A 25,728-nucleotide genomic window follows, 5' to 3' on the forward strand; every position below is an offset into this window, starting at 1 on the left:
CAAATTATTTGTCAAAATATATACTTTGCTTAGGGGAAAATAAAAGAACAAAAGCCTTATCTCTTTAAAGATACTAGAAATTTAAAATACTTGAGCAGTCCAAAACAATGTTTGGGATAAAGAAAAGGGTCAATGATAGGGTAGTTAGGGTATCAAAGGAAGCTGAACACCAGTTATTTAAAAATCTCATGGAACAGCACTTTGTAAAAAAAATTGTCATAAAATAAGTACAGGTACATTTGCTACATCTTTTAGATAGTAAAACAGGTTGGAAATAAAAGAGAAAACTAGAATAAACAGAAGGTAAAAGCACAACAAAGGAGTTATGGCATTTTACAATGAAATCCAATGATCTGAAAAAGTATTTCCTCCAAAAGGAATGAAAAATGAAATAAAACTTGTGCCATGTTCAAGTCATTTCAAGTTTGTTTTAATATTGTGCACCAGTGAAAATGTACTCATGTACCTTGCACTGAACTCCTCTCAATTAACATCAAGGGGGAGGGGCAAGTACGACTTTCCAAGCATCTTCTAAGGCAACAAAATCAACGTCATTCTGAAACACAACCGCCACAGGAAAGAAGCTACATCACAGAATATTTACAATCCAAAGCTTCAATCTAATACTGCTGCATGTTAATGCAACCATACAAAGATTTAGTTCACCTTCTGATAATCAGGGTTCCAGATTTGATCACAGCATGTACATTGACAGATCTTGATTATTTTTCCAAATCTTTGAGTGCAGACAGGGTCAAACGCTAATATTACAATAATTACAACATAAAATACAATTGCACAATTAACCTACATGGTTAATTCGGTACAAAACAAGTATTAAATGTACCAGTACTAGTGGTTTTACATAGTACATCACTAGTTATAAAGGAAAAAAAAATCCTTTAATTGGTGAAGGCCTAATAATTACAATGCTGCACATTACAGGTATACTGTCCTGGAATAAATACAAGAAATCTGGTAAACTATTCAGCACAGGTGATTACAGTGGGACAGGAAATCATACAACCACTTAACGTGAGCATTAGCATTTTATTGTACAAGTTGGAAAATGTGAACTTGAGAGAGATTTGTAGCTCCATACAGCACGGAAGGAAAAGAAGAGGGCCATCTTCCTCAAAGATGAATGACAATTCCTGAGACAACTTTCCCAAAAGCTGTTTTGTGCTATTAATGAAAACATTATAGTATGGAGGGAAAAGCACTGGGCACCTAGGTAACAAATGTAAAAGATCATAATGGCTTTTTTATTGGGGGGGGGGGGGGGAGGAGAGATTTAATTCCAATAACAATGAAATCAAAAATCTTAATTTATCTAACATCCAAAATTGTAGTTAGTGTTAAAGAACTTCAAAAACTCAAATACACTTATTGGAACATTAAAATGGGCATTTCTGTACATAAATCAGGACACAACTATACAATACCTGTAGATGTTAGGTATTACTCTTTATTGTACAACTATATGAACATAAGCTGTGACAATGCTCAATATACTTACCTGTACATGTGGAAATAGGATCACAATTCTTTAAAGCTAATTCACAATAAGCCATACAGACCTGGGTTTTACAATTTAGAATCACAATGTATATAACCTTATTGCGACGGAAATTTCTAACCGTTTAATTTATTTGGGTATGAGGGAGGAAGTGGGGTCAGTGGCCAAACTCACACACATTAGCAATAATACCAGTACATTCAAGAGTGAACTGTACATCACACAAGAAACTTCCCTGATCCCATAATTACAGTTTCTCTTTATAACTTCAGTTCATTCGCTATTTTGGATGCAATGTTCTTGAATGCTATAGATGTCCCAGATATTCGCTTAAAGCGTACACCATTTAGAGACAAACGTGGCAGCTTGCAGACCTCCATTTCCCACTGAACCAAGTTGTCCTGCCGAGCGTCTCCATGAACACAGAACAAGAGGAACCTTTCCCGTTGCTCATAGTCACAGTTATTAGCATCCAGCACCTTTCGGATCTCTCGCATCATATCGTTGGGATCCATTGAGCTGGTGGTCTTCATGCTCCATGTGAACCTCAAAGACCTTGGTTTTGCATCTTTGTTATCATCCCTTTCTTTGTCCTTTGCTTCTCCTGACATACTCCTGAAAACAGAGAAAGACCATGCAATCATTCAAGAACATTATGGAAACTACATTCAGATTCTTGACCTATGTTTACAACCATGACATCCTCCATATTTCAAAATCCATTTATGCTATTCTAATTATTCTAGATAAACTACAAATCTCAGAAACTATTTGACTTCTTAATAAGGTACATTTGCAGCATCTACAATGCAGGATAAAACTACTAGCAGTTTCTAGCTAAAAAAGCAAGGGTTTATTTGAAGAATGCCCAGCTAAAACAATGCTGATTATTTAGATGGTTTCTGTACTTCTTTCCTCCCCATTTCACAGGAAGAACCATTAAAATGGTATGGCTTGAACAAAAGTATTAAATGGTGCTGCATTACAACTTTTGATAGATTAAAGATGGTGCAATTAACATTTGAGCTATCTCTGATACTTGCAGTAGATATTTCAATCATTAGTTGTTTTGAAATACAGTACTGCTATTAGTGGTCTTTGCTATGAAGAAAGTTTAAAGACAAACTTATATCCACTTCTATAGAACTTTTAAGAACATTATGCAAATTAATTTAGCACACCAGGTACTGCAGATAAGACATTTGAAACAAATCAATGAAATAGATTAGTTCCACCGAAAGCTTGTATTTCAACCACCAGCAGTCGTCTCTCAAAATTAACTTTCAAAACAAGTTAGTAATTTTGATGTGATCATTAGGTTATATAAAGAATAATTTAAATACTTCCAGCTTCAAAATATTTGATTTACAGGACAAATGAACAGCCAAAAATAAAACCCCTGTTTTTCAAATCATTTTCTCCATCCTGCCCAAAATTTTCTCTACCTCACCCAAGTAATCCTCCTCCTTATGTAAACCTAGACAATGATTGCTGTTAGACTGTTTGACCATATTAGGCATCACCGACAAGCCCAAAACCTCAAGATACTCTACACACACTTTGCAGCAGAACTCCCTGGACGTCACTTAGGAGTTGTTTTCTCCCCCTACCTAGTTAGGGCGCCAAGGTCATTGTGGCATACCAACTGCTATTCTGGTTGAGACCATGTATTGAACCTGGGACCTACTGCTCTGCAAAGCTTAGTGTTACACCAGGTGGTGCCTTTTCTCACCTGTCTGGGAGAAATTCGTTTTTTTTCTTATTAAAATATCAGTTGAATAGAGCTATCCTTACAAAGTTTGTTACTACAATTTATAAGAAGGAAAGATGCAACATTGGCCCAGATACTGCTGGAATAGTGCATCTCATGGTGAGCAACATGAAATATACTTTTTACCTCACCGCAAATTGCTGGAAATGTAAATTGATAATGGCGCAGCGATGTCAACATCGCATCTAAGACCTCATGAACGTGTGCCCAATGGTCTATCTCCTTAACCAATGAAACTAGAGGATAGAGAAAGAAACAGAGCAAACAATGGAGAAGGAAATGGGCCATATTCGAGTCAAATTAGAGACAGAAAGAGAAATGAAGTGGGAAAGAGTGGATTGAGAGAGAAAAGAAAGAATTTAAAAAAATACAAGCAGAAGACATTGTAACCTCGTTGTTGGGAATTGTTGTGTTGGTCCTTGAGAAGTTATAAGTGAATGGCAGGGTAGGTATGCAAAATGTACAAACATTCTTGAACCATGAAGTATTGAACCAGCATGATGATCGTGATCAAGAACTGTGGAACTGCTTTCATAGGAACATAGGAATTGCTAGACGACAAAAGACCAAGATCCATCCAGTTCACCTTCTATCATCCTGGTAGTCGCATGATACAATGATGGAGCTGTTGACTAATCATAGCAATCAATCTCTATCAACTAGTCTACAACAGACCCAGACATGGGGTGAGGAAAACCCAAGTGGTGTAGAGCTTTGGGAACCGTAGGTCCAAAGTCACCTTTTTCCTCCCAAGCATGCTACAATTATCACTTCATGTCTCAAATTACTCAAATACTGTATCCCAATATGTTATTTTCTGAAAGAAATCTATCTAATTTGCATTTCTGAGTGTTGAAACAGCATTGCATCCTGAAAATTATTGCCTTCCAACACTAACAGAAGTGTTGATGGCAAGACTGGTACAAAGATACTGCCAAGATAGATGAAAAGTTTTTAAAAAACCTCAAGGAATTATTTACTACTTACGAGAGAGAGACCCAGTTTCATTGTTCCCTTTCTGGGCCTCCAAGGTTGAGTGGCATGTCAGGACCATAAAACAAATTAACAGGGTCCTTACAACATGAATTACCAGTCCAAAATGCTTCAGCGAGATTATTTTGCATTAACTGTGTAAATCCAGAAATTTCATGACACGCAGTGAACTTCGATGGGGAGGCTCACGGTGAGTTGCAATTTTTTCAGTTTTGTTGAGGCTAACGGTGGAGTGGTGAAATCATTCAGCAATTTGTGGAGAATGGGAACTCATCACTTATCTCTTCTTCACCATAAATTGCTGGATTTTTTACAAACTAATAATGGCCTGCGCAGTGAACTCGCCATTATTTTTCCAGCAATTTCTGGGCCCAAGTAACTAATGTATCTCCAAACAATAAAAGGTTTTGTGGAACAATACAAGTCATATTTAATAGATTAATGTTCCCATCCTCCAGGTTTTTTTTATTTACGTGTGCAGATGAAGAAACTTGTATTGGGAGTAACTAATCTTCCTGTATTCACTCAAGCGAATCGGAAGGTAACATTTTTAGATCCAGGCAACAAGTGGGCAATTTATCAAAACCCTCTGGCCAGAAAGGAGAAATCCTGAATTTATGTTTTAGAGCCAAAATGAACTGTAGTCTAATCTGATTATTGCAAACTTGCGACGACCAGTAGTAGTTCTCATTAGGGATCCATCTCATTGAAGTTTGAACTTCTGTACCGGCAATAATAAAGTTTCTGCTGGGGCCGAGGATAACATAATGAGGGGTTTGTAATAAGAGGTCATAATAAAAGAGGTTCTACTGTATTTCACCTGATATTGTAAATTAAAGAGATAATGCAAACAGCATGGCTAAGATTCAACCTATGACTTATAGAATTTATGAAACCAGGGACAACAAGATAAAATTTCACGCAGTAATGGGAGTACATATTCAAGCTCCCATCATACCAGTGAATAATCTCACATTCTGAAGGAGTCTCGAGCATTGTTTCACACTGCAATTGAGAATACCCGTGTGCGTTGTGTTGCTACTGCACTTTGCACTACATTGTTCCTGTCTGAGGTGAAACAAGTCTATTTATCCACACAAAAACATGACAAGCTCCTACGTTAGCTGCAGCATTTTGAAGCACGATTAGTAACAGGCTTGCATAGATACTTAACAGGATAATGGAAGATGACCAATGAACTTTACCTATGTTCTCATCCTTCAAATGACATAGTTTATCTTCAATTTGTTAGAAGAGCACATATGCATTTGTACAATGCTGCTCAATTTTGAACATTATGATTTAACAAGTGGCCTTTTTTTAGTTAAAAAAGTTTATCATTTAGTTTGACAATGTAGATTGCATTTAAAAAAGTTCTTAGCAAACAGTTTTCAGTTTGGGGAGGGAGAACAGCCAGAAGAGCCCCACACTTTCTTTATCATAATGATATCATGTTCAAATGATAATGATATGCTTTGATAGGATTTATGTCATCTGTGTGTTTGTAAAGAAAAATGTTTACCAAACATCTTTTCATGAAGTCAGTTGCCTTTAATATTCCACTTCCTTGGATTTGACCCTACCCCCTACCCAGTAAAAAGAAATACATTAAAATAGCTGTTGGGACTTGTTGAATGGTACATTTTCTGTTAAACTTTGCTACCTTACACCAATAACCCGTTATAATTTCAACAACCACAGTTATGCACGTAAACATTATATGAGACAATATTAGCAGTGGCTCCTCACCTTGCAGTGTCAGCTCTGCCACTGCCTTCACCTTCACTTGGGCCCCTCAAAAGCAATCAGAATTAAGGTTCAGTGCAAACAGAGGAAACAAGATAACAAGTTAGAAATATGAAAAATGAAGAAGTCAAGAGAACCTAGATCTTAATTACATGACAGCAAAGCAACAATACAATCGTAAAAATGCACACACACGAACAGAAAACAGTCAAAATTCAATAGTTCTGAATAAAGTCAAGTGTCAGGTGATTTATTTAGGACTTCCAATTTACAGATCTTCATTTACTAAATAAGTTCAAAATAAGTGTGGGAAAAAGCCCAGTGGTAATCAAAATTATATATCTAGTATTTCTATTTAACACCAATATGGTAATTTAAGCAGGCAGTTTAATCTTGATTTTCGAGGGTTAAAAACAAAACCACAAAGTAAAATACATTTTTCTCCTGGAAAGCATAATGCATTATAAATGGAATAAGCCAATATTCCTGCTCAGGAGCCTGAATGTAACTTCTGTCAAGGCATTTGTTGTGTCTTACTGAGAGTCAGGGCAGATCTGAATTTTCTCAATAAACATAACCACTGTTGCAGTCACCAAAGGCCTTAAGTTTCCTCTACTCCCTCTCCCCAAAGTGAAATTGAAACACAACAGATTAATTACATTTATATATTGTGTCTTTTGCATCTATATGAGACAAATACAGAAACAATACTCACTTAATTTGAGTAATGACTGTTGAAGTTTCTTGAGCCCAATGCATAGCTGGTACCCCTTAAGTTTTCATCTATTACCATTCTTGGCCTCACCTTCTTCAATCTCAAATGGAACTTTCACATTTCCTCCATTGCTAAAGCTGTTTTCAAGAAACTTAGTTTCTTTTTTTATGCCAAACACCTTTCCCCCCTGCCTCCACTCTCTATAAAGCCCAACTTCATCCAAGACTTGCATACTACTCCCATATTTGAACAGGATCTTCAAATAGCTGTCTAGCTTTTTCTTGTATCCTGTCTCAAAGTACAAATTTATGACAAGTGATCCGTCTCTCATCTCAAGGTTCCATCTTCTTTTTCTTCAATTGTAACCTTTACATTTCTCTATTTTATTAATACTACTAGAATTATTGCTGCTGTAAATGTTTCATGTTCTTAAATGCTAAATACTCTTCCTCACCTCTAAATTGAAATTAAAACTAATCACATGGTCTCCTATTCTAATTTAATTTTCCCCAGGATACTGCCTACTTCCCACATATTTCCCTTTGACAATCTCCAGAGTTTTACAACACAAACTTGGCAGCACCACTACTTCTTGATTTACCTTATCTCCCCTCTGACTACTTTCAACCTTAGTGGTTGCACTATATGCCCCAGCCCTTAACCATGGATTCTCAATTTTCAAAACAAATTCAAATATTACTTTAAAACATTATTTTCACACTGATATTTAATCATTATCAGTCCACTGTGATACCATTACTCTTGATAGTCTAGCAATGGCTGTCTCGACTGGTAAAACATTGAATATTTTTTAAAGTACTGACAATAGGCTATTAAAAAGTCAGGAGTGAAATCCACATATCTGTTTAATTTATGAATTGTACTGGATAATTCACTGCTACTTCTAGCATTTATGAGTTACAGAGCGCTCTTAGTTAAGAATAGAAACGCGACATATGTACAACTATGAATTATCCTGTGGATTGTCTCCGATCATGTTATCTTCTGGAACCACTTGAAACCCAGCCTCAACAATTCATTGTGTCTCACTCAGTCAGGACAGATTTGGAATTTTGTCAACTGTTGCACAGTTGTTAAAAATGATAGTTTTTCATCACACCTTTGTGAAGTGTCTTAGAAAGCAGAATAAAAGTCATAGGGAGCATACAGCATAAATTCATTAGGATGATACCAGCAATGGGAAACCATAGTTATAAATAGAGATTTGAGTTACTGGGACTATTTTCACAGGAACAGATAAGATTAAGAGGAGATTTAATAGAAGTTTTTTAAAGTTATGAAGGGTATGGTAGAACTAATACGGAAAGACTATTTCCTCTGATTGGGGAAGTCACTGACTAAGGGTTATCAATCTAAAGTTGCCACGAAGAGAGTGATGAGAGGGATTAGGAGAAGTGTCTTTACACTGAGGGTTACTGGAGAATGGAATGCTTTGCCATAGGGAGCAATTGAGGCAAAACCCACTGCATCCTTAAAAGGGAAAAATTGGATAAATATTTAAAACAGAGGCAGATACAAGCCTATGGGGTGATAGTGCAGCCATAAGGTTAGTTTTGGATTGCTCTAGCAAAGAGCTGGCACAGAAATAATGGGCTGAATGGCCTCCTGTACCATAACCTTATATAATTCTATGGCTCAGTTGGTAGCACTCTTATCTCTGGGTCTGTAGGTTGTGGATTGTAGTTCCACACCTTGACCTGAGCACTCCAGTGCAGTAGTGAGGGAATGCTGTACGCCAGATCTGCTGTCTTTTGCATTAAACCAAAGTTCCATCTGTCTGTTCCTGTAGATGTTAAAGATCCCATGGCATTACAAAAACAGTCCTAAAAGTAATTTTAGTTTTAGTCTTGTCGTTGGGCTTTATGGTTTTTGATTTAAAAAATGATTCCAATTTCAGTCTAGTATTTTGTTCCCAAATTTTAATCATATTTTAGTTTTGAAAAAAATTAGTTAAAATTTAGTTCTGCATACTATATTTTCATTCTGGTCTCTTCAGGATTTAAAGAAAAGTTTCAAAAATGTCATACTACTTGTTTCACTTTTCACACAACTCGTGGCCACAAGAAATATTGAGCATTAATAACATGGTGTTTGAAGGCAACTAGAACGATTCATTCATTTCAAGTTCCAACTTCTGTCCAAAGGTTGAGAACTACTGACCAATATATCAGTCTTTGAAATAATTTCAATTTTAGTTTCAATCTTGGATCTATCTTGAATTTTAGTCGTAGTTTATATAAGAAAATTAATTTTAAATTAGTGACCGAAGTACAATCTTGGAGTCAATTCCTTGTAATTTCACTCAAAAACATTGCACAAAGAGCAGGGAATTATCTCAGTATTCTTGCCAATGTTCTTTCTTAAACCAATACCACCAAAAAATAAGCACACATCTACTGCTCTTTCATGTTATTTCTGGGGCACTTCTGGAGCAGAATGCCTGCTCTTGTTGCCTAAAAACCAGACATTGCACTCCAAAAGCAACTCATTCTTGAGACATTTTAATTACATGATAATATTGTGCTATATAAATGAAAGTATCTCGAAAGACTTTGAAGCACCACTAATGTGGGCCAAATCAAAGAAGGGCCTCAGCAGCAATCCACTGCTCAGGCTGTCCTATCCAGGCTGGAAGAGCTTGGTGACAGTGATCAGTTTGAGAAAGGTTAAAAACACAGAAAATGAGGAGAAAAACCACAGGTAAAGGCAGCAGAGGGTGCAAGGAGATTTACTTGTTCACATGTTTTCTTAACCTAATTCTGTCACATAATACTGTAATTATCCTGTACATTATTTAATGGCAGTGGTTGTGGGAAAGGCTTGTTGAATAAACCAAAACTAGATCATCTGACTGCTTTCATTTGCAGAGATTTGTCTTTTGTTGTGGAACAAAAGAGATTCACATGGCTGAATTTTGTAAGGAAATAAAACCAAGAGATGCAGAATAATGCAGAAGAAAAGATAGCGCCAGCTGGTCAGCACAGGCCCATGCACCTCCCCAATAAACAATTAAAAAAATTAAGACAAAATATTGTTGCAGAAGCAGTCATTACTTCCCAATTATTTTTGGCTCACAAATCAAAATATAAAACTTCTCCTTTCCCATTGTAAATACTATTCACTTACTATAAAGGAAAACCTCTCCATTTTGGAGGTTAACATACCAGTGGAAGATTTACGAATTATACAGGTGCTGATCAGCAAATGTCTCAGCTTCAGGCAACAAATTACATTTTATAAATAGCTGTAGGAAAAGTTTCAGTGTACAATCGGTAATACTCAGATCAATTTGACACTTCAAATAATGACTTTCAGAAAACATTTTAAACAATGTAATCACCTGGACTGATGGTTTTCTTTTAGCTATTTTTTTTCTCATCTTTCTGCTTGGTTATCACCTCATTTTTGGAATGAGACTTTGGCTCAGTGATAGCATTTCTGCCTTAGAAGGTGGAGGGTTCGAACGCTGCTCAAGACAGTTCCAGCATTGGAGACCAAAGCTCTGTCTCCCAATTCTGTGTTGACATCCAGTGGGACATTTGCAAATGGTAGGAGTGGCACCCCCACCCACCCACCCCCCTCATCGTATGGGTTGCGGGAGCCCATGAAACCCTCATGCCTTATAGGACTAACCACCCTATCGGCTGGTATAAAGACAGTTACAGCCGTGGAAGGAGCTTTTACATCGCAGCCTGTCTGCTTCTTAATCAGTCTGCAAATCCTTCCACGACCGTTCCCTAAGGGAAATGTGTGAAGATATAAAAACAACAACCACATTTTTGATTTTTATTATACTTTGAACAATCTTCTTTGGGGGGGGAAAAAAAAAATAATTTTTTGCAGTTTCTCCTGAGTAAAAGTTCAAATCCAAGCCAAGGAACTCCCTTTATCTAATCTATTAATAGAACAGTACTGACAAAGGCATAGGATCAGGTCATCTAGGGTTAACGTGTCATGGGGAAATCCAAGATTGGGGATGTGAGAAACATCTTTATTAGAAATAAAAGGGAAACATGGGCCCCGATATTTATGAGGAAGCAGGGAGGGTTGTAGCGGTCTGGAAATGCGGGACTGCTGAGGGCTGGAAGGCCGCAGCCAGGGAGCGGAGTGGCGGGAGGACTTTGCGGGGGTGGGGTGGCGGGGGGGGGGGGAAGAAAACCACTAATAAAAGCTCAGTCGTATATACACGTGCTTTCTATTACAAATGATGAAATCCTGTAAAATGTGATCTGCATACTAATGCCACCAATCCAAATCATTGAATTACCAAATACAGTGCAAATAGCCATCGTGCAACAGAATTTCCTAACCCTGTTCAATAAGGGCAAGATAACACACATTGAATAGATGCAGGCATTATCAGGTAGAGACTGCATAAATATTATAGAACTGGCTGCCTTGCAAACTGCTGCAACAGTAAACTTTTGACAAGGAATAGTGTTTATGGGGTGGATGGGTTGCATCTCTTGAACATAGGTGTTTGATAAGTAACTTAAAAGTACAGGGAAGAGGGAGACTAGGTTGATTTTATTCTACAGTAATTAGGAAAGTGGAAGCAAACATACAATATTTGCTCCTACCTTCTGGGAAACCTGAAAGAGACAGTTCTACAAATAGGAAAAAAAATACTAAGCCAGTGCAAAATTTCAAACTATTGTGAAAAACAGTTAAACATGTCATTAAAAAATATTTAAATAAAGCTGGCTGCCAATTGATATACCTGTAACACTATTAAATACATCAACACACTTATTTGCATAAATTTGCTTGAGAGGTATAGTTAACAGTTTTCCACTGTGTTGTAACCAATTTTAACGTAAATTTTTAAAAAATATTTGCAGCTGTAAAAATAGTAATTGTATGATTGAAATAAGTAAAAAAAAAACTTCACATTGACAATTTTCTCCTCACCCCAAATTGTGTAATCCTTCCTAGAACACAGTTCTGCAGACACTAAGTGCACTCTAGTACCTAAATGGCCATTTCTTACATATGAATATTAACAGCGAGTGCTATGAAGATTTCTGACGATGGGGGCATCACAGCCAGGCCTGTTCTCACTGGATGTCCACAAACGTGCACTTCCTGGCAACTCTGGCCAATCATTTCCTCTACAGCCCAAGGGTGCTCAGGCCAATTGTAGTGCCCCTACTGCCAACCTAGCTGTGATCAGCTAACTCAGAGTAGGGGTCAAACCTAGGAACATCCTGGTTTTCATGGCTCAGCTACATACCAAATGCTCAGCCATTGGGAGAGCTAGGTAGAAACAAGCTTTAAAAGCTACCTTACACCTTACTACAAAGTATTACAAATTTTACCACAGGGGTAAATTTTCGTCTTCACCACCTGGATGATAATGTCGTAGAGTGGATGGTCCACCCATTTGTAGAGCTTGCCTGATTTTCCTGCTGAAGATTGGGCAGATTCTACAATGAATGGGAGATCCGCTCTGCCAGATTCTGCCCAGGCGGTGAAGGTGAAAATTTACCCCATAGTATTCTGCCAGGTTCGGAATAGGATATGTATTTTACAGAACCTCAAATTCTAGCTTGTAATATTCATACTCTCTTCAAATAGTAAGGTTATAAATGAAATACAGATCATAGAGATCATTAATGCCGGCAGCACAAGTAGATAATGACATAAAAAGGCAAATGGGATCCTTGGTTTTGTATTGAGAAGCAGAGAATACAAAAGCAAGGCGGCAATGTTGGCCGTTAGCTGAAGTTGGAGCAGCATGTGAAGTTTTGGGCACCCCATTATAAGAAGGATATAAAAGCAAAGGGAAGGTACATTGTAGATTGGCTAGGATGTTACCAGGGATGAGAAGTTACTGTTGTGAAGATAGATTTGAAAAGTTAGGGCTTTGTTCACTAAAGCTGAGGAGGTTATGGAGTCTCCTGATAGAAGGGTTATGAGAAGAAAAATAGTGATAGCATCACATTCACCAGTGGAAGATCTAACAGGAAGCACAAAATTAAAAAAAAACACACAAAAATTGAAGGGGAGGCTAGAAAAAAAAAATCTTTGTACTGTCCAGTATCTTTACCTGCATATGTTTTTATAGCTATGTGAATCAAAACAAATGTTTCACTAAAAAGAGAAACAAAACACCCATTCTGCATTCACCCTACTTACTTAAGAGCATAATGATGGATGAACAGTTCAATTATCATAAGTTATCACCACCAAAGGAGCTGTACTATTGTTAACAGTTTATAACCAAGATAACGAGCCCATTATCAAACAGTGGTGTACTTCATGCAAATTGTGTGTGAGGGGAGGGAGGGAGGTGGTGGGAGTGGGACAGGTTACTTTTTTGGTAGTCTAGAGTTGAAAAGACAAAAGGATTGTTGAACTTTAGAAAATAATCGAATAACCAACCTGCGGGCAAATTTGGACGTGATCTTGCTTATTATACCAGTTGAGGTTCCTCTTCGAGCTTGTGAGAGAGCACCAGTATCGTGTGACAGCGTCGGTGAAGCTGGCGGTCCATTGTATGTGGCGGTGCGCCGTTCCCGTAACTGCCCACCATGAAAAGTGCTTCGGCTAGAGCTTCCTCGAGGGAAGCGGGTTCGATCTGGAGTTGTAGTGCTAATACTGTGTGCAGAAGGGGAAGCAGCGGGTACCCTTTGGGCTGCAGTACTGAATTAGGAAAGAAAATTTGAGACACTAATTGTAGTCCATTATGTGTTTCCAAAGGTTTGTTTTTCAGTATCAATATGAAAAAAATGTTAATTTTTTATAAAACAAAACATATTTGTTAAAACACATTCTTCATGGCAAGGCTAAAAATAATGATTAGAATTTTGCTTGGCAATAAAGAACTTGGCTTAAACCTATTCAAACAGATTTCTTTTACAACGGAACTTAATGGACACTAAAAAGTACACTATATTGGGATCCTTACTCAATTGAGCTAAGCAGTTTAAATTTCTTTCTACACTTTACTTTTCTCTACTCGCTTGGAAGTTAAGCCTCAACCATATTAGTACGAAGTGGCAGCTGAACAGAAGGAATAAACACTCGTGTTCTTAATCCATTTCTCATTTCATCCCTTTTCATTATGAATAGGTATTACCTCTGTACAAATATCTAACTGTGCTCGTTCAGTTTATGAACACAGAGTGCAGAGATTTACACAATTTCACCTTTTGAGGATAGCAGAATTTAGTTCCTACATGGCAGGAACTATGTTAATTAACCAATTTTTGAAAAAACCTCTAATGCATTAAAATGTAATCCCCTCTCAAAATATCACAGAGTATGGGTCTGGATCTGAATTTTCTTTGTAACTTTACTACAAACTAAGATCTTCTCTTTTCATCTTTTAGGTTTCATTTGTAATCTCAATTTGGAAAACAGAAGATTAAAAAATTAAAGATTATGTATGCTGTAAATTTCAAATGAAAAAAATGAAAGTACATTGCAGATTACTCAGAATCTGGAAGAGAATGATGGGTTACTGCGTCAGGCAGAATTTTTCATGATCACGCTGAAATGCTGTGCTTTAAACATCAAATTGTTCCATCACTCAGGCTCTTATTTTGCTGAAATACTCCATATTTGGAACCTTGTAAATATTTACCTGGGTCGGTAGCCTTCACTACTATCTTCAATGGGAGGCAGCGTGACCTTGATTGGGTGACCAGAAGCTGACATGGATTTCTGGTGTCGAGGACGTGCTGATGGTACTCCAGAAGATGTTGCAGGACTTGCGACAGATGTGGAAGTACTGCTTGCACAAGCAGACATTTCAGTTAGGCTTAAGGTCATGGGTTGAGGCAAAAGATAGAAAGAAGCCAAAATGTAACACAAAATACCAGGGCGGAAAAAAAAACGTACTTTTATAGCGCTCCTCACATACAAACGTTAAATTCTCACAGGTTTCACATGAGAGCAAAGATGGGCAGGCTGAGTCTGGTTTTGTTTAATAATTTACAGGCTAAACTCTATATTCCAGTGCACCAACAAATTATGTGCACTGCACCACATTGCAATAGATTGTTCTTTGTTCTATATATTGGCAGCAACCACATTTTTCTCACACCTGTACATAAAGTAGCCCAATTCAGATTATGTGGCAAAAAGTATCTATATTTCTACACCATTGCTTATCCTGCTCTAAAGCAGCATAAGTAATGGCATTGAATGGAAACAGATGCCATTTCAGAATTGGTGTTTCCCAAATTTCACAATAGCAGACTGGCATTAGTTGCACAAGCAGAGCCATACTGTAGAAACAGAGGCATCCCTCAGGATTATATTTTTTAAAAACTGGTTTCACAGATTGATTCAAGACATGCCAATTTTTGACACTCAAAATTAATGAGGAAATGTTTAGTGACCTGTATGGAACATAGCATGTACAGAACATATACCTACTGTGAGTACCAATGTATTTGACCATCATAGTGCTTTCTAGGCTTTCAGCACCTTTCAGACCTCAGCCTGAGCAACATGGGCAGGCAGTGTCCTCAGCTTTAAATTAATCATTTTGCTTTGCTCAGGACAGAGTGTTACACACCTTCCCTGCAGCAGTGTTACAGAACGGAAGTGACATCTTTTGTGTTGCCAAAGATATCACAGATATATATGCTAATTTCTCTAGCAGCATCCAGAATTCACCTATCTCTGCCAATTTTGTTTTTATAGTGCAGGTTACTTTAGGAAGTGCATGGCTAACAGTTAAATATCATTAACAATATCTGTTATGCAAGTGTGCTTTTTAAATTATTTAGTTTTTTTTTTATGGATGGCACTTGCTGCATATTGAATGAATTCATGACTTATAACTCCAGTTCCAAATCTTCAAAACCAAGGCACGAGAGGTATAATGGACTTCACATGTCCAGAAAATAAATGCGAAGCACACAAGTATAATCATAAAATTGAAGAAGATCTACAAATACTTCCTTGCTCATTGCTATTCTCTGACATGTGGGTAGTAGTAGGTATGGAGGATGGCAAACAACAGATGGGACACTAGAAACAGAAAAGGATCATATAGCTGCCAGGAACATGTATAATGTCCTTACCCATAAAAGCTAGCTGGACACAACAGTTACATATCCTCACTCTAAATACTGTAACACACTAGGATGAAGGCATAAGAACAATGGGCATACATCTGCAGCGTCTCATTTTATTGCCCTTCCCAAGGGGACACGTGCCACTCTTGGGTGCCTGTTGGTTTGAAAAACTTTGGCCAGAGAGAAAAGGTTTTGAATTTAATGGTTACGAGAAGACGGATACCACAATTCAAAAGAAATAAATCAGAAGAACCATTTCACTGTTGCAATGCCTAGCTGCTAGGATGGAACTATTTAAAATTTCAGGCTTTAACATTAAAGAAATGAGGGTCACGAAGTGCATGCTTTTTGATTGATCCCGGAAACTAAATAAAATAAATTGTGTTTTCCTTACCCACTGCAGATAGATAGGGTAGATCATTGAATTTCACAGAACAGAAGGCGGCTATTCAGCCCATCATGCCTGTGCCTGCTCTCCAAAAGAGGTAGTCACTTGCCCCATATCCTTTTAATTTTTTCTTCAAGTATTTATAATACAATCAAGGAGATTCAACATGGTTTTATGAAGGGGAAATCATGTCTGACAAATTTATTAGAGTTCTTTGAAGAAGTAACGAGCAGGGTGGATAAAGGGGAACCAATGGATGCAGTATATTTGGATTTCCAAAAGGCATTCAATAAGGTGCCACATAAAAGATTACTGCACAAGATAAGAGCTCATGGTGTTGGGGGTACTATACTGGCATGGATAGAGGATTGGCTAACTAACAGAAAACAAAGAATCGGGATAAAAGGGTCATTTTCAAAATGGCAATCTGTAACTGGTGGGGTGCCGCAGGGATCAGTGCTGGGGCCTCAACTATTTACAATATATATCAATGACTTGGATGAAGGAACGGAGTGTCTTGTGGCCATATTTGCTGATGATACAAAGATAGGTGGAAAAACAAGTTGATGAGGACACAACGTGTCTGCAAAGGGATACTGACAGGTTAAGCAAATGGGCAAAAATTTGGCAGATGGAATATAATGTGGGAAAATATGAAGTCATCCACTTTGGGAGGAAAAATAAAAAAGCAAAATATTATTTGAATGGAGAAATACTACAAAATGCTGCAGTACAGAGGGATCTGGGTGTCCTCGTACATGAAACACAAAAAGTCAACCTACAGGTGCAGCAGGTAATTCAGAAGGCAAACGGAATATTGGCCTTTATTTCTAGGGGGATGGAATATAAAAGCAGGGAATTCATGCTACAACTGTACAGGGTGCTGGTAAGACCACACCTGGAGTACTGCGTACAGTTCTGGTGCCCTTATTTAAGGAAGGACTTACTTGCATTGGAGGCAGTTCAGAAAAGGTTCGCTAGGTTGATTCCGGGTATGGAAGGGTTGTCTTATGAGGAAAGATTGAACAGGTTGGGTCTATAGAGTCAGAGTTATACAGCACGGATAGAGGCCCTTCGGCCCATCGTGTCAATTCTATACTCATTGAGTTTAGAAGAATGAGAGGAAATCTTATTGAAACATACAAGATTCTGAGGGGACTTGATAGGGTAGATACTGAGAGGATGTTACCCCTCATGGGGGAATCTAAAACTAGGGGGCATAGTCTCAGAATAAGGGGTCGGCCATTTAAGACGGAAATGAGGAGGAATTTCTTCTCCCAGAGGGTCGAATTCTTTATCCCAAAAAGCCGTGGAGGCTGAGTCATTAAATACATTCAAGGCTGAGTTAAACAAAGTTTTGATCAGCAAGGAAGTCAAAGGATATGGGGAAAGGGCGGGAAAGTGGAGTTGAGGTAAAAATCAGATCAGCCATGATCTCATTAAATAGCGGAGCAGGCTCGAGAGGCCGAATAGCCTACTCCTGCTCCTATCTCTTATGGTCTTATTTATCCATTTTCCTTTTAAAGATGATTATTAATTCTGCTGCCACCACTGTTTCTGATCAGAAATTTCAGGCGCTAAATTGGGCCATGTAGCGCCCGTTGTTTTGACGCTACATAGCCTCTCCGACGTCCAAGATGGCGCCTTGGATGCGCATGCATGTTTCCAGCATGACGTGCGCTGGCCGCCATCTTAGTATAGGAGTTAGCGCAGGTGCAGATAACGAATGCTGCAATCACAAACAGGGGGCTCTAGGGGGGGGGGGGGGGGGGAGCTAAATACGATTAAAATCACTAAGGAATTGGTACTCAGTAAATTAATGGGACTCAAGGCGGATAAATCCCCTGGACCTGATGGCTTACATCTTAGGGTCTTGAGGGAAGTGGCAGTAGGGATTGTGGATGCTTTGGTAATAATTTTCCAAAATTCTCTGGACTCGGCAAAGGTCCCGGCAGATTGGAAAACTGCCAATGTAACACCCTTATTTAAAAAGGGTAGTAGGCAGAAGGCTGGAAATTATAGACCAGTTAGCTTAACATCTGTGGTGGGTAAAATTTTGGAGTCTATTATTAAGGAGACAGTAGCAGAACATTTGGATAAACATAATTTAATAGGACAAAGTCAGCATGGCTTTACAAAGGGGAAGTCATGTCTGACAAAATTGCTTGAGTTCTTTGAGGATATAACGTACAGGGTGGATAAAGGTGAACCAGTGGACGTAGTGTATTTGGACTTCCTGAAGGCATTCGACAAGGTGCCACATAAAAGATTATTGCTCAAGATAAAGAATCACTGGATTGGGGGTAATATTCTGGCATGGGTGGAGGATTGGTTATCTAACAGGAAGCAGAGAGTTGGGATAAATGGTACATTCTCGGACTGGCAACCAGTAGCCAGTGGTGTTCCGCAGGGGTCGGTGCTGGGTCCCCAACTCTTTACAATCTATATTAACGATTTGGAGGAGGGGACCGAGTGTAACATATCAAAGTTTGCAGATGATACAAAGATGGGAGGGAAAGTAGAGAGTGAGGAGGACATAAAAAACCTACAAGGGGATATAGACAGGCTGGGTGAGTGGGCGGAGATTTGGCAGATGCAATACAATATTGGAAAATGTGAGGTTATGCACTTTGGCAGGAAAAATCAGAGAGCAAGTTATTATCTTAATGGCGAGCAACTGGAAAGTACTGCAGTACAAAGGGATCTGGGGGTCCTAGTGCAAGAAAATCAAAAAGTTAGTTTGCAGGTGCAGCAGGTGATCAAGAAGGCCAACGGAATGTTGGCTTTTATTGCTAGGGGGATAGAATATAAAAACAGGGAGGTATTGCTGCAGTTATATAAGGTATTGGTGAGACCGCACCTGGAATACTGCATACAGTTTTGGTCTCCATACTTAAGAAAAGACATACTTGCTCTCGAGGCAGTACAAAGAAAGTTCACTCGGTTAATCCCGGGGATGAGGGGGTGGACATATGAGGAAAGGTTGAGTAGATTGGGACTCTACTCTTTGGAGTTCAGAAGAATGAGAGGCGATCTTATTGAAACATATAAGATTGTGAAGGGGCTTGATCGGGTGGATGCGGTAAGGATGTTCCCAAGGATGGGTGAAACTAGAACTAGGGGGCATAATCTTAGAATAAGGGGCTGCTCTTTCAAAACTGAGATGAGGAGAAACTTCTTCACTCAGAGGGTGGTAGGTCTGTGGAATTTGCTGCCCCAGGAAGCTGTGGAAGCTACATCATTAAATAAATTTAAAACAGAAATAGACAGTTTCCTAGAAGTAAAGGGAATTAGGGGTTACGGGGAGCGGGCAGGAAATTGGACATGAATTTAGATTTGAGGTTACGATCAGATCAGCCACGATCTTATTGAATGGCGGAGCAGGCTCGAGGGGCCGATTGGCCTACTCCTGCTCCTATTTCCTATGTTCTTATAAAGTATGGAGAAAATGGCTTCAATCAGTGTGCAATGCTGATTTAAAGTGGTAAGTCCCAAAATGGTGTCTAACGCTCAACTCAACGTACAGTCTTAACCCCGACCACGTGAACGTGTCTTAGTCCCTGGAGGACCCCACCAGCGCTATTTAAAAAGGGACCATGCAAGATTTACATGTTAGTGGCTGGATTATTGCTTCTGGCTGCCGAGACATTTGTAACTGTTTTTGGAGGTCCCCTACACTTGAATACTAGGTTGTGGGAACATAGCCTAACATTTAGAGCCAGGATGTGCAGAAGCTCAGTTGGGATTGGGATATGCTTCTACATGCAAAGGGTGGGAGACGTTTGGAACGCTCTTCTGCAGACGGCAGTTGACGCTAGCTCACTTGTGAATATTAAATCTGAGATTGATAGATTTCTGTGAACCAAGGTTATTAAGGGATATGGGGCTAAGACGGGTATATGGAGTTAGGTCATAGGTCCACCATAATCTCATTGAATGGTGGAACAGGCTCGAGGGGCTAAATGCTACTGCCACTTGCTGCCTCCTGATATGCGCCACCTTCTCCTACAAGAAAGCGGGACATGTGTCTGGGTGATATACTTGTCATGGTTGAATAGCTGCCAGAGTGTGTGGCCTGTGAGTTGTGGGTGAGTGGCTTGCACCAGTGGTAATATGTAAGGGTGAGAGGAAGCATCTGGTTGGAAGAGTCGAGTATGTGCGTGATGGGGGGTGTAGAGTGTGCGGTGCAGGTTGAAAGAGGCACCACTTGACAGTTAACCTCACTCACCTTGACCATTCATGTCAAAGCATTGAACTTCTTCCTGCACTGCATCCATGTTCATGATGCTGTGCGCCTGGCATTGACTTCGTCCCCCGCTGCCTTTTGGATATATGTCTAGCGGGCCTCTTGCCCCCCCCCACCGTGAATATAGGATGTTCCTCCTTCTGTCCACCTCTTGCACCAAGGTCTCTAGTGCATCAGCAGAGAACCTTGGTGCATGCATTCTCGCGGGCCTGGTACAAACTCAGATCAGCAGATTGTTGGGGTCTGGCGTGCAGATTTGAGGATGTGGGATTTAGCAGCGTGCAACCTTTATTCAATGTTTTAACATAATTCATCAGTTTGTAAACAGAAGGATGGGACCTGCATCTGTGTTTTACGTGTGCATTGTCTGATCTCTGTTCAGACTCCATGCAGACAGTCGACTGTTATTTTCAGCAAATAACAGGTACCAGCTATCTTTAAAAGATTGAGCCCCCCCCCACCACCAGTGGTTGAAAGTGTGAATTGCATTGATTCCATGTGCAAGGTCTGGACTGGAACGTTGATTGCAGGTGAGTCCTTGGGTGGGCTGAAACTTGCGACCTGCCTGCGCTGGAGTCATTGGGCACAGGGTAATAGCACATCATTCTACCTGGAGCCTTAATTTTATCAACAACCATTCTATGCAGCACCTCATCAAATGTCCTTCGAAAATCCACATGCACAACATTCACTGTGTTGCCTTTAACAATACACTGTTATTTTCTCAAAGAACTCCAATAAATTTGTCCAACATAACTAGTCTTTTACAAATCATGCTGGCTGTCCCTAATTAACTATTATTTATCCTATCTATCTGCAGCTTCCTCTTTATGTGAGTCGGGAGTATCTCAGCTGGCCTATCTTTTCCAAATGTTATCCCACATTCCCAAGCGCATCAGTGCATGCCTTTTATTAATGCTGATACTTTGCTATATTTTCAATGACACACTCCATTTTGGATGTGTGTTAGCTGTGCCTAATGCTCGTTTCTGCCACAGTAAACAACTCAATGAAATGAGTTTGAATCTCCTTCCCCTCTCAGTATAGCCTCCAATGAGCCAGACATTTTGCATTGTACCATGTTGTAATGAGTCCCTGAGCTTATTGCTGCTTCATTTTGTGATTAACATGGATCAAAATCTTATTTTCCCCCTTTACAGCTCAGTAAACAAATATGTTGCAGCTCATTATATTATCTGGATTCATACATATATGCAAAAATAGAAATTAGCCCTCTCATTTTACAATATAATATTCTTAGAACCACGAGCTTCAGATTCATTCAGGTATGGAGTTGACAAGCAGCATAAAATCTGTTGCATGGAACAAGTATGTCAGATACTTTCAACCATAGTGCTGTGAGTTGAATATGGAAATAGTATGCTCTTGAATGCATTCCATTTACCTGCAAACATGAAGGCATAATGCAGTTCTACTTATTTCATCAAACATTATTCTTTGCAAACTTTTAAAAAAATTCTCGAATGTGTTACTCATCTTGTACATTCCAATATTGGCCTCATTTAGTTGAATCTCCCTTTTTTCTAGCAGCAGGCATTTTGATGAATTCATCCCTGCTGCATTAGCTCCTGCATGGGTGCTTACTTATCTGGGTTTGAGAAAATCACAGAGACATGTGACAATATTGTAATGTTGTGGATTCTCACCTGCTGTCTTTTCCATTCTGCACAGCAGAGTATCGATCTCCAGTGGAGCGTTCACACACATAAGTGTTTCTTCTTGTCATACCAGGGAGCATATTGTTCTGAAACATTAAAGCAATTATCAGCTAGGTACTGCTTGAAATAAAACTTAACAATTTTGGAAAAAAACACCTCTAATTTTGAGATTGTCATTCTAACAATTTCAAACATATCGTAAATGTTACTATTTTCCTGCACTACCAATTATATTGCAAATATTAATTGTACGGCTTCACAGGCAAACTTATTGTATGCCACTGATCACACATTGTGCATGTGGTCGGATGGCATTTTTCTGAAATAACTGTTTGTAAATACCAGGCAGTGCTTCATAAGCATTATCAAATCAGTAAGATTACAATGTTCACATTCAAGCAATATAAAATTTACAACTTGGGGGTCGGCAAGTGTGAATTTTTCACCAGTACTCAAGGAAACTATACAATAAGTACTGCTTTTTATTCTAATTAGAGCAAGACACTTTTTCAGGACAGAGCAAGTCACAAACACATGTACCCTTAAATTATTGCAAAATCGAACACCTACACAATCACAGAAGAGTAACTCCTAAATATAAGGATATCGTACTTGAGAGTTCTCAGATATGATCTGTTGGCAGGGGTGGTAGGGTGGGCTTTTTGATCAAAAAGGAAATGGACATAATCCCTCTTACCAAGACCTTCAATGGGATATAAATCCATTAGCTCATCCAAAATCTAGTCTTGGTGTCATGGAACAGTACATTCACTACAGATGAAAGTGAACACACACATGGGGCATGATGTTAAAAAGGGAAAAACAGGTGGGTTGGGGCATTCAAAATTGCAACCATTTTGGACCCGCCCATTTCCGGTTTTCAATGGAGCGGGAGACCAACCCACTCTTAGGAGGCGGGTTGGTGATTAAAACCTTTCAAGGAGGCCGCGAGCCTCCATTTTTGCCGAGTTTCCGATTTCAACCCTGGGGGGTCGGGATTCTCGGGTCTTCTCTTTCACGCAACATAAAAGGAGAGAAGGCCAGAGACTAACACGTAGGTGCCTTTCAGGCACAGCTTGTGGGCCTGCAGGAGCAGCGACCCCCCCCCAACAATCGCGGACTCTGACCCCCCCCCCCCCACTCCCAACAATCGTGGACTCCCCTGCCCCTGATCTCCGATCACCCTCCCCCACAGCGATCGCGGAACCCCATGATGACCCCCGAACCCCCCCAAACAATCGTGGATGCCTGCAATGACCCCCTGATCCCGACAACCCCCCCATGACTGACCCCCGATCCCTCCCCCAATGACTGACTTCCCCCTGTGCCGACCCAACACCCCCGTGCGCAACCATGCCCCGCCCCTGCCCCCCCAATCCATACAAAGACTCACCTGAACACGTCCTCTCCCCAGCTGCTCTCCCATCCGACTGAGATAGCCTGTCAATCAGGCTGGTCAGTTGGATGGCAAACCGACAAAAAAAATGACGTCCTTACATCAAAATCGTAAGGACATCCAGGAAAACCGTACTTCCGGGTTTCCCAACAGTAATTTGACCCCCCTCCCCCGCCCCTTTCCCAGCTCAGTCAAAATTGTGCCCATGGTGTAGGTGGCTGAAAGGAACAAGTTTTAAAGCTCCCTTTCATCCACAGCAGGTCGTAATAAATGACCCAATGATCCTTCTGATGTGCTAATGTATTTGTCTGCAGATATTTAGTATCAGGTAGTTATCTGCAGCTATTTAATATTTGGGGTTTTCTTAAGCAGCACATCTTTTTAGATTGTATAAATTAGCTTTAATCAGTATAATCATGTAATGATGGTTCTTCTGCAAGTTGTAGTGATAGTAAACTGCCAGATTCTTCTATATTCATAGAGGGGGATTTTCCTGGGTCTGGGCACAGACACAGTGAATTGCCTGGGTGTAGTGAACATTGGAAAATAGGGCAGATCAGAGTGCAAACCTGTAAAAGAACCTTCCTGCTTTTCCTCCATTTAAATTCATCACCATTCATCTTGTGGCGTATAGATCTTCCACTATTTTTCACCACTGAACTCTGACTTGGGCAACAACTTCAAACTGATCCCATGTGTTGCTCACTCATTTTACTTTGGCATCCACAGTTCTATGCTAACTGTTTTTGGTTTTCCTGATCTCTTTCCTTGGGGATTCCATTTCTCAAAGTGTCTAGCGACACAGGTTTGAAGTTTTCTAAGGGTATGTCCAATCCAGCACCATTTTCTCCAAGTTATTTGCAACTCTTATCTCCTGTTCAGTTTTTCTCCCCCCCACAGTTCCTTATGGTCTCTGGCCAGCGAATGTCCAAGATTGTTCGTAGACATTTACTGACAAATGTATGTAACTTGTTTGTCATGGTCTTTGTTTCTCTCCATGTTTCTACTCTGTACAAAAGCACTGATTTGACAATGTGTTAAAAAAGTGAAGTTTGGCCTTTTGAGATAATGTTTTGGATCTCCAAATGTGCTTTAGCAGTAAGAATGCAGTTCTTGCCTTTCCTATTTTCATTTGGATATCTGTATCAGTTCCTTCATCCTTGCTTATGATGCTTCCAAGATAGGTGAATTTGTTTCTGTCCTCAAGGGCTTCAACATTTAGGGTATTCCTCTCATTCTTCTTATTGCTTATGCAAATAACTTCAGTTTTGTCTTTACTGATAGCGGCCCATTTTTGCTACTATTGCTGATAGTCTAGTGGTCTTGTTCTGAATATATTGTTAGTTGTGTGACAGAAAGATGACATAATCAGCGAAGTCCAAATCATCTAGCTGGCTAAGTAGTGTCCGCTGTATGTCGGGACTTTGTCCTGATGTCCTTTGCATTATCCAGTCTATCACCAGCAGAAATAAAAAGGCGGTAACAACAAGCATCCCTATCATACTCCAGTTTCTACTTCAATGGGTTCTCTGAGGGTTCCATTGTGTACTACTGTGCCTGATGGAGTTTGGTAGATTTTTGGGGATTATGGTAATAAATTTCTCCAGTATTCCATAGTGTCTCATCAATTTCCACAAGGTATTTTGGTCTAAACTACCAAATGCCTTTTCGAAGTCTATAAATGTGAGAGAGAGAGAGGAATTCCATTCAATTGATTGTTTCACTATGATGTATAGTGTAGTTATAAGTCCCGGTCATCCATCTACCCTCTGCTCACTGACAGACATTGGCTCCCGGTCTGGGAAAGCCTCAATTTTAAAATTCTCATCCTTGTTTTCAAATCCCTCCGTGGGCTCGCCCCTCCCTATCTCTATAGCCTCCTCCAGCCCTACAACCCTCAGATATCTGCCCGCCTCCTATTCTTGCCTCTTGCGCATTCCCGATTTTAATTGCTCCACCACTGTCGGCTATGCTTTCAGCTGCCTAGGCCCTAAGCTCTGGAATTCCCTCCCTAAACTGCTCCATCTCTCTCTCCTCCTTTAAGACAGTCCTTAAAACCTCTCTCTTTAACCAAGCTTTTGGTCACCTGTCCCAATATCTCCTTATGTGGCTTGGAATCAAATTTTGTTTGAAAATCGCTCCTGTGAAGTACCTTGGGACATTTTATTACGTTAAAGGTACTATATAAATGCATGTTGTTGTTGTTATGCACGATTTGTCTT

At 39.6% G+C, this 25,728-nt stretch overlaps 1 protein-coding gene across 5 annotated transcripts in view; it reads right to left on the bottom strand.

Moving 5' to 3' along the window:
* Positions 1-414: 414 nt before the first annotated feature.
* mark1 (MAP/microtubule affinity-regulating kinase 1) overlaps positions 415-25,728 on the bottom strand; it is a 164,665-nt gene continuing 139,351 nt past the window's right edge. For 2 of the 5 annotated variants that reach the window (XM_067988870.1, XM_067988866.1), the window contains exons 14-18: positions 22,099-22,196; positions 14,354-14,530; positions 13,150-13,410; positions 6,033-6,077; positions 415-2,134 (exon numbers count right to left, since the gene is read on the bottom strand). In XM_067988870.1, the coding sequence (XP_067844971.1) occupies positions 1,780-2,134; positions 6,033-6,077; positions 13,150-13,410; positions 14,354-14,530; positions 22,099-22,196 (936 nt within the window). In that variant the 3' untranslated portion in view covers positions 415-1,779. Of the gene's footprint in view, positions 2,135-6,032; positions 6,078-13,149; positions 13,411-14,353; positions 14,531-22,098; positions 22,197-25,728 lie in introns of those variants that run through there. The other 3 variants (XM_067988867.1, XM_067988869.1, XM_067988872.1) reach the window with 3 other exon arrangements.

This window comes from Heptranchias perlo, chromosome 8 (genome assembly GCF_035084215.1).
Source record: "Heptranchias perlo isolate sHepPer1 chromosome 8, sHepPer1.hap1, whole genome shotgun sequence".
NCBI lineage: Eukaryota > Metazoa > Chordata > Chondrichthyes > Hexanchiformes > Hexanchidae > Heptranchias > Heptranchias perlo.